The sequence below is a fragment of the Centropristis striata genome, chromosome 22 (genome assembly GCF_030273125.1).
Source record: "Centropristis striata isolate RG_2023a ecotype Rhode Island chromosome 22, C.striata_1.0, whole genome shotgun sequence".
Taxonomy (NCBI): domain Eukaryota; kingdom Metazoa; phylum Chordata; class Actinopteri; order Perciformes; family Serranidae; genus Centropristis; species Centropristis striata.
In genome coordinates, this window is record NC_081538.1 from 22,085,085 (window position 1) to 22,095,083 (window position 9,999).

The 9,999-nt window shown below is 33.3% G+C and overlaps 1 protein-coding gene across 1 annotated transcript; it reads right to left on the reverse strand.

The window, feature by feature from the left end:
- Nucleotides 1-397: 397 nt before the first annotated feature.
- Nucleotides 398-9,084, reverse strand: LOC131960931 (tetraspanin-9). Its single transcript, XM_059326194.1, has 9 exons — nucleotides 8,876-9,084; nucleotides 7,058-7,107; nucleotides 4,536-4,615; nucleotides 4,206-4,397; nucleotides 3,247-3,321; nucleotides 3,039-3,140; nucleotides 2,182-2,313; nucleotides 1,814-1,897; nucleotides 398-814 (listed from the first exon to the last, which is right to left on the reverse strand). Exons 3-9 carry the CDS (start codon nucleotides 4,596-4,598, stop codon nucleotides 743-745), a joined length of 720 nt encoding a protein of 239 aa, XP_059182177.1. The 5' UTR covers nucleotides 4,599-4,615; nucleotides 7,058-7,107; nucleotides 8,876-9,084; the 3' UTR covers nucleotides 398-742.
- Between the last annotated feature and the right edge of the window lie 915 nt (nucleotides 9,085-9,999).

Here is a 9,999-nt window from a genome sequence, read left to right on the forward strand (position 1 = left end):
TTTTAAGCATGTTAAAATTTGGCCAATTTTGACAAAAATCGACATGCTATAGTATGACTTTTTTTTGAGTGTGTAATTTTTTGGACATTCCATAATATTGTATTTTTTCACTATTTTTGAACAAAATACACTACTACATGTATCAACGGACTAGAGGTATTTAATTATCACCTCAGAAACAGGTAAACATTTTACAATCCAAGTGATCAAACAGGGTTATTGATTGACAAGATGTGGCCTTTGTTAACGTATAAAATGACCCAAAGCTCACCCGACTTTCATCTGTACAATCAAAGAGCTGCTGTTTAACCGACAGGGTGAAAGCAGATACTAAAACGACAGAGTGAAGACTGCAGGAGCAAAAGAAAACAAAAGTAATGAGGTCAACGAGACATGATCACATTAGTGAAGAGTGCTTTTATTGAACATGTTAGTTACACAATGCTTGTTTTATCTAAATTAATCCATACATTATATATTTGTCCACAGGTATGGCTTTTAACAACAAAAGATCTCTTCCCTCTGTTCTGATTGTCAAATCACAAATATTTTACATAACATGCATTAAGAGTGTGATTTATAAAAAGGTAACAGTAAGAAACTAGTTCAATAGATAAGAAAAATGTGAAATAAAAGGTTGTAGTGGCACACATAACTAGCTGATGTTCTACTATTAACACTAGGTGATATACCTTATAACTGTAACTGATATTAACAGTTTGGACTGATGCTGTTACTCCCGTCAGGCTTCATACTTCTTCCCTGCTCGGTGGATCTGTTGGTAAAGCGTCATGGAGAAAGCCATACCAAGGAGCTAAAAAAAGTGTTAAAAATGGATTAAATACAGATTTTCTGGACATTTTGCAAACATGTATCTTTAGACTATAATAAATCTTTTTTTTCCGTTTAGCATTATGGGACATTTAAACATTTAATGACCTTTTTTGGAAAAAAAAATTGCCATAGTATTGTATGACTTTTTTTTGACACATCCTATAACATGTTTGTTTTCATTTTTCATGTTTGGAGATATTATGCTATAACATGTATCAACAAACTATAATGGGGCATTTTTGACAGACATTTTTCAAATTTTTGGAAAGTTTTTTAAGGAGTTTTTCGCTGGCCGATGTGACGGTCAAAGGACAGAGGATGTCATACCGTACAGTCTGTGAAGCCCTTTGAGGCAAATCTGTGATTTGTGATTTTGGGCTATATAAATAAAATTTATTTAATTTCATTTTTTTTTCACTTTTTGGACATCCTATAATATAGTCATTTTCTGTCAGTTCTAGACAGATTTTGCAATAATGTATCAACAGACTATAATAAAGCCATTTTACCATTTTGGGACATTTAAAAATACTATGACCTTTTTTTGTAAAAGTTTCGACACTATAGTATGACTTTTTTTTCCAATTTTTTGAAAAATTCATAATATTTCTTTTATGTTTTAAAAAAACGACCTTTTTTGCTATTTTTCATCATACCATAGTATGACTTTTTTTTTTATTTGGACATCCTGTAATATGGTCTTTTTCTGTCACTTCTGGACAGATTTTGCAATAGCATGTATCAACAGACAATAATAAAGCCATTTCAAGCATACTACAACATTACATTTTTGATCCTTTTGGGCATAGTTTACTATTACCATGATCAACGTAATCTAAATAAATCACTTACAGGGGTTAAGTATTTGCTGACATTGCTTTACTTGTATGATTCTTGACATTTCTGGTTGTGACTACATGGTTGAATGAACTTATTGTAAGTTAAGTGCAAAGTTTCAGCTTCACAAAAAATGGCTTACCTGTATGACCAACACACACATGGCAATGGTTCCCAGTAGGTGTTTGTTGTCATCCAGCCACTCCTCTACCTTCTCATAGCAACCCTGAAAACATAAACCAACAGTAATTAGGAAAAAATAACAGTACTGCATCTCAGAAGGTATCCAGTTTCATGCCAAGACTCCATAACTCTTGCTTTTGTTGGTTAATAATAAAGTAATACGGATAACATTTTTTTCTGATTATGTTCACAGAAAAAAACCCCTGAAAATGCAAACAATGCCTTGCTTGTTTTTTCGTTTTTGTTATCTTGTCACAGAGGACAACTTATATAGCATGTGTAGTATTACACTTACACTTACACACACACACACACACACACACTGACCCGTGTCCAGAAGGTATTGGAGGCGTTGCGCCCACAGCCGGGGTAAACCTGCTGGCAGCAGAGGTCAGGAACCATGTTGTCATGCAGGGCGGTGTACCAGTCATTGTGGTTGGTCACACCACAGCATCGCCACTGTTGCACAGGCAGGAGAGGAGAAAACAGTCAGTCTTTTTTTTTTTAAGCGCAAAAATATTACATTATCTAACTATAAGCTGATATAGCTATAAGCTGATGTTACAAAGTGCATTACTGATTAGGCCTGTCACGATAATTACTATATCCACTTATCGTTCAGTATATAAAAATGGACACGATAGTTTTTTTCTGGACTCAATATATTGTCGTTTACATGTGTGACTTTTTGTGTTGTGTTTAAAGTAATACTACAAATGTCTAACAGACAGCATGAATTGCCAAAAAAAACCCCTATATTTCCCAAGCAGCCATTCCAGCTGTTTATATGTTATTTTAATAATAAAATAAATATAATACATAATGATTATCTCATTGCAATGTTTTGTTAACAGAGCCTGAAAGTCCATTTTATTTGTTTTGGTTGTAGTTTATTTATTTGTTTTATTCATCTAGGAATTTTTTATATTTCTTTTCCACATTTCAATTCCAATGTTTAATATTCTCGAGATAAAAATTCATTGTTGTGGAAAAGGATGAACTTATTATGCTCTAATATCATTATAAAAATAAAACATCAATACTATCGTTTATGACAGTTTCTAGGGTAATATATCGTCCTACAAAATGTGTTATCGTGACAGGCCTATCAGTGATGACAATAAAGGTGAAGGTGGAATAAAAAGTAATTATAAAACAGGTAGAATAAATGCTTTTTATCATACCTCTCCTTGTATGGTGTTCCATGCATCCCTCAGGCCGGCGTTTTTATCTGTGTTATACAGCACCAGCCCTTCTTTCAGGTCCCGTCTGGCATTTTCACTCACCTGTCGACACAGATGAAGAGGTGGTTAATGGGATATATGCAATCACACTCACCTACATCAGGTGAGGATCATAAATAGTTATGAATGTCCCTTTACACCTTCTTACCTTGTCGGTGTAGACAAAGAACAAGATGAGGAGGATGAGTTCTGCCAAGAGGATGATCAACAGAACGATGAAAAACTGGAGAAAAAGAAGACATGCGTCACATTTAAACCCTTTTACATGAGCAGGAACATGCAGATACTTTTCGTTTCAGCTTTTATATGTAAATTATGAAGAATAAACATGAGGTTTGATGGTGGAACCAAACTTTCCCCATATTACCAGCACAATATCCATGTTATAAAGTTTAAATGAACAGTATAAACTTACCTTTTTAAGTTTTTAGACAACATACAGTCATGGAAAAAATTATTAGGCCACCCTTTTCTTCAGTTTATTGCTCATTGCCTGGTACAACTTAAGGTACATTTGTTTGGACAAATATAATGATAACAACAAAATTAGCTCATAAGAGTTTAATCAAATCAAAATCAAATAGTCTTTATTGTCATTATATAGTTCACTATACAACGAAATTGAAAGTGCCACTGCATAAGGTACATAGTTATGACAATCATAACACAAAACAAAACAACAAGACAGCATGAGTAAAAACATTTAAAAAATACAGAGCTAAACAAGGACAAAAACAAGTTCAAGGACATGTGATGTAATAAATAAGTATAAAAATAAATAAATGGCTACTGAAAATGCTATAATTTATAGATGAGGTAGATAGTAGGCCTATGTTTTGCACATATCGATTGTATTGCACATGTCCGTTTTATTGCACCTTTTAATTAATTTATCCTGTGTGGGTGTTTAAGAGCTGATATGTAGCCATCATCCATGGTTTTCTTAATAGTGATTTTGGTTATTATCAAGAAAACCATGGCTTTTTCTCAACTGAATAAAACATTGGTCCAATAATTTTTTCCATGACTGTAAATTTCAACCTGAACAACCTGAAGAACACACTCAACACCACTAATGATGCATGATGGGTATTGTAGTATACTCACACTGAGCAGCAGGCATTTGTTCTCCTTGATGGCACCCAAGCAGCCCAGGAAACCTGTCACCATGACGACGGTGCCGAGGGTGATGATAAGGTTGGCGGCGGAGAGCGACGGGAAGGAGGGTGACAGGGTGGCGAAGCTGCCCTGAGACACTGACAGCCACACGCCCACACCCAACAATCCACACCCACCCAGCTGAAAAACACACATTCACAGGAAATTCACAAACTTCCTGCTGATTAAATGATTATAAAAACACTTTGATGTTTATGTTGATCTTACATCTTATTTACGGTAACAGTTTCTGACTCTGTGTGTGCGTGTAATAATTACCCAGAAGAGCAGGTTGAAGAGGAAGAGCATGTATTTAACACAACAGATGCAACCACGAGCCATGACTGAATCAGCGGGCACTGAAAATAATAATTTAAAAGTGTGTCAACAATGACATGAAAAAGTATAGTATTTCATTTAAAAAAAACATGCAAAAGACATAGTATAGTCTGTCAACAAAAATGTCACAATCACAAAAAAACTTCCAACAAATCACAAAAGTCATAGTACAGTATGTCATCCAAAGATATGAAGAAAAAAAGTGTTAGTATAGCATGTCATCCAAAAAATGAAAAAAATATCATAGTATTGTATGTCGTCCAAAACATGCAGAAAAAAAGTCATAGTATAGCATGTTGTCCAAAAAAGTCCAAAATTTCAAAGAAAAGTCATACTAAAGTATGTTGTCTAAAAAATGAAATAAAGTCATAGTATAGTATGTTGTCCAAAAAATAAAACAAAACAGAAAACAAAACGTCATAGTGTCCTCTGAAATATGAAAAAAGTCATAGTATAGTATGTCGTCCAAAATATGAAAAAAAGTAATTGTATAGCATGTCTCTCCAAAAAATGCAAAAAAAGTCATAGTATAGCATGCTGTTCAAAAAATTAGAAAAAAAAAAAAATCATAGTTCAGTATGTCGTCCATTGAATAAAAAAAAGTCATAGCATAGTATGTCATCCAAAATGTCACAAAAATGTTATATTATGCATGTCGGTGAAAAAATGTGAAAATTTTCACAGTATAGCATGTCGTCCAAAACATGCAGGAAAAAAGTCATAGCATAGCATGTTTTTCAAAAAAGTCCAAAATTTCACCAAAAAAGTCATACTAAAGTATGTCATCTAAAAGATGAAAAAAAGTCATAGTAGTTGTCCAAAAGATTAGAAGAAATGTCACAGTTTAACATGTCGTCCAAAAAAAACAACAAAAAAACCTTAATAGTATAGTATGTCGTCCAAAAAATAAAACAAACAAAAACAAAAACAAAACGTCATAGTGTCCTCATATTATAGTTTGTCGTCCAAAATATGAAAAAAAAGGCAAAGCATAGTATGTAGTACGAAATATGAAAAAAAGTCATAGTATAGTATGTCGTCAAAAAATGAGAAAAAAAGTAATATGCTGTCCAAAATATGAAAAAAAATGTCATAGTAAGTCGTCCAAAAAATGAGAAAAAAATCATAGTATAGCATGTTGTCCAAAATATCACAAAAAAGTCATATGGCATGTCGTCCAAAATATTAAAAAAGTCATAGTATAGTTTGTCGTCCAAAATATGAAAAAAATGTCATGGTATATAGCAAGTCGTGCAAAAAATGAAAAAAGTCATAGTATAGCATGTTGTCCAAAAATGAGAAAAAAAATCATAGTTCAGTATGTCGTCCATTGAAAAAAAAAAGTCATAGCATAGTATGTCATCCAAAATGTCACAAAAATTTTATATTATGCATGTTGTCCAAAAAAGTCCAAAATTTCACAAAAAAAGTCATACTAAAGTATGTCGTCTAAAAAATGAAAAAAAGTCATAGTATAGTATAGTGTGTTGTCCAAAAGATTAGAAGAAATGTCACAGTTTAACATGTCGTCCAAAAAAAACAACAACAAAAAAACCTTAATAGTATAGTATGTCGTCCAATAAATAAACAAAACAAAAACAAAAACAAAACGTCTTAGTGTCCTCTGAAATATGAAAAAAAGGCATAGCATAGTATGTCGTCAAAAAATGAGGAAAAAAGTAATATGCTGTCCAAAATATGAAAAAATGTCATAGTATAGTAAGTCGTCCAAAAAATGAAAAAAAAAGTCATAGTATAGCATGTTGTCCAAAATATCACAAAAAAGTCATATGGCATGTCGTCCAAAATATTAAAAAAAGTCATAATATAGTTTGTCGTCCAGAATCTGAAAAAAAAGGCATAGCATAGTATGTAGTATGAAATATGAAAAAAGTCATAGTATAGTATGTCGTCCAAAATATGCAAAAAATGTCATGGTATATAGCTAGTCGTGCAAAAAATTAAAAAAGTCATAGTATAGTATTTCGTCTAAAATATGAAAATAATACCAAAGTATAGTATGTCATAACAGAAATATCAAAAAAAAAAAAAAAGAGCCACAATACAGTACATCATAAGAAATGTAATTAATAAGGCATAGCATAATATGTTGTTTAAAATGCATTAAAGAAGCCATACTATTTAGGTACCTTCATTTTTGTTTAATTGATTGATACTACTTTTATGGCTGACACCATGGATATAAAATCGTGTTTAACATCATAACAAGGCCGGTGGTAAACCAGTATATCCGTCGGGCTCTGGGGAAAAACGCAAACACTTTTATGTAGCTTCTTTGATCTATGGGAGGTTTGTTTGTGTCAACGTGATCAGAAAGCAGACCTCATACTGTAGTTCACTAACCTCTTTGTTTCCCGTAATACCACACTATCTGTAAACATTCAGTTCTTCCTGTGGAGTCATGCTGAAACCACACGAACACAACAAGGAGGGAAACTTACCACTTCAACTAGCAGGAGAAGAAGAGAACGGAGAAGCTCTAGTGGTGAACCTGCAACACACACAAGTGCACACAAACATTAACCCTATATTGTATCATTTGTGTACAAGCTATCATTGAAAGTGATGCTTCACAAATGTGCAGAAAACACTTTAAATTCTCCAGCTGAAGTTTATTGATTCTGTAAATAAAGTTGGTAAACACAGCAGTTATTGTGCTGATTATTTGTGCCGTACAGAATATTATGTTTGAGATTATTTAGAAGTACTGTTATCTGTAGATAATCCGTCAATCAGAACTATCAGTACTTATCGAAGAACAAATTCTTTCACAATAAAGTTAAGTAATCCTTATCAGAGAGGCTTGTTTAAGATAAAAGGGGTACATATAATGAGTTGTAGAGCTGCAGCCATTAGTCAATTTATGGACACTAACAGTACATTAATGGCAATCTTTTTCCATGACAGATTAATCATTGAAGTTAGTTTTCAAGCAAAAATGTGAAACATTGTGTGATTTCAGCTTCTTTGAAGAAATTACCTTGGTACTGGAGAAAACAGACTTTTTTAACTGTTTTCAGGAGATTTTTTTTAGTATTCCAAGTTATATTATTTTATTTTGCAAATGAAATATATGTATTGTAAACTTCCATACTTTTTGCAACAAAACAGAAAAAACAAGAAATAAATACCACCATGAAACATCCCCAGTTAATAACTTACACAAGATTATTTTTTCTACGTTTTCTTAGATTTCTAGTTTAAATATGCATATACGACATTATATGGGACACCTATACAGATCAAACAGTGTGTAGTAAAATAAACAATGCAGGAATGAAACTGAGTACATTTACTCAATTAAAGCTTTATTTATGTAACTTTATATATCTACTCCACTAAATTTTAGAGGAAAATATTGTGCTTTATACTTTACTACATTTAGCTGACAGCTTTAGTTAATTTTCAGGTCAAGATTTAAGATGAAACACACGAACAATTTCAACACATTATCATAATTAAAGCCCTATCTTGACAACATTAAAATGTTTTTTGAACATGTCTTTGTGACTTAAGCAAGATATGGTAACACATTATTTTGAAGGTGTCTACATAAGAGTGACATGAGCGTGTCATAAACATGACATGGGATGCGTCATGAACATTAATGACACTTTGAAGTAACATTAATGCTCATGATACTTGTCATGTCATGTTTCTGACAGGCTTGTGTGACTCTTATGTAGACACCTTCAAAATAAAGTGTTACCATATCTTGCTTAAATCACGAAGGCATGTCCAAAAAATTGCCTAAGTCATTTATTTCTCTTAAGTTACATGATTTACACACAGTTATTACTATGCCAATTATAGCAATCCTTTGTTACATCCTTTTTGAGAGAAATGATCAATAAATGTCATATGTTACACTTTTGGTGAAGTTTTTTTGTGTTTCCTGCAAAACTTGAAAAATGAGTTAGGCGATTATTTTAACAGGGTGAGGAAATAATACTGCAGTATCTATTATTATTATTATTATTATGATTATTAAACAGACTGGATAAAGGATGAGTTCGACGTGACGTCACTGCACTGAACTGAACTTGCGGTTTGACAAAAGTTTGCGTCAAAATAAAAACCCCACGCAACATCAACGTAAATCGCCGCTAAAGCCACTGATTTTAAACTTTTCCGAACAACAAAACACGCCGATGTTTGCTTACACACAACTAAAACCGAAACGGGGAGCTCGGGCCGTGATTGTTTTCACGTCCATGCGACGAGGGGAGCGAGAAAAGAGAGAACAGCTAGTTTCTTACCGTTGGCTAACGTTATGAACTCATCCCAACGGTAACGTCTCAGAATCCAGCCGTTAGACAGCTCCACATCCCGGCTTCACTTCTGCTGGTTTCCCCCTCACAGCATCACTCGGTGTTAAAACATTAAATCCGTCGCTGGTAAATCGCTGTGAAGTCAGCTTTGAAGTTTCGTCGATGGCTGGAGAACAGGAGGACGAGGAGGAGGAGGAGGAGGAGGAGGGAAATGTCTCTGGAGAGGGCGGAGCAAAGCGGAGGACGGACCCCGGAGTGGAGGCGTGTCTGTCGGCGCTGGAGAGAGGGACCATCCGGGCACAGACCCTGGATGTGCAAACATGGCTGTTAAAAATAGGACACACATTTTTGAAGATTCTTTCTGAGTCACTTGGTTTTTATATCAATATATTTGAAAAAAATAAAAAAAAAAAAATAAAAAAAAATTAAAAAAATAAAATAAAAATAAAAATGTATTTATCCGGGATGGGTAACTTAAATGCTGGAGGGGACCACAATTTTTCATGTTCACTACCACAGGGCCACATATAGGACCGTGCACTTAACCAGATATGAAACTGCAATGTTAAATATGTATACAGTGCAGTAATTTAACATAATTGCCGCTCAAATGCATGTATAACAGTATAAATAGGAATACAAAAGGTTTGAAGCAAATAAAAAATAACCACTTACTGTGACTAACCCTAACCCCAACAACAGCAGACCAACATTAAGTGCAAGAAGTAATTTTGTGCATTTTTACACTGCACTTTTAAGATTTCATGCTCAAATGCATGTAGTTATACTGAGGGCCACTTCAAGTGAGGATGCGACCGTATGTGTGCCTTAGTAATTTTACTAAGTACTTTTAATCAAGTATTTTAATCATGACACTAATCTTAACACTTTTAATCATAACACATGTAATGCATTTTTACTGCACTACATATATCTGCCATCTTTAGATATTAAATGAAATATTATTGAAAATTTAGATTTTCTGTTTTCCCTTTCTAATAATTGTAATTTATTTTAAAATAAAATAATTTAAAAAAAAAGAAATTTCAATTTCATACTCTTTATTTTTGGTATCATGACAGTATTTCTCAATATTTTCCTAATTTCAACAA

Excerpts from the sequence above, each read along its gene's own strand:
- LOC131960931 (XM_059326194.1), bottom strand. The coding sequence starts at position 4,598 with ATGGCTCGTGGTTGCATCTGTTGTGTTAAATACATGCTCTTCCTCTTC. Across the intron at positions 4,398-4,535 it reads TCTTCAACCTGCTCTTCTGG|CTGGGTGGGTGTGGATTGTT; the intron begins GTAATTATTACA and ends TGTGTTTTTCAG. Across the intron at positions 3,141-3,246 it reads TCTTTGTCTACACCGACAAG|GTGAGTGAAAATGCCAGACG; the intron begins GTAAGAAGGTGT and ends CTGTGTCGACAG.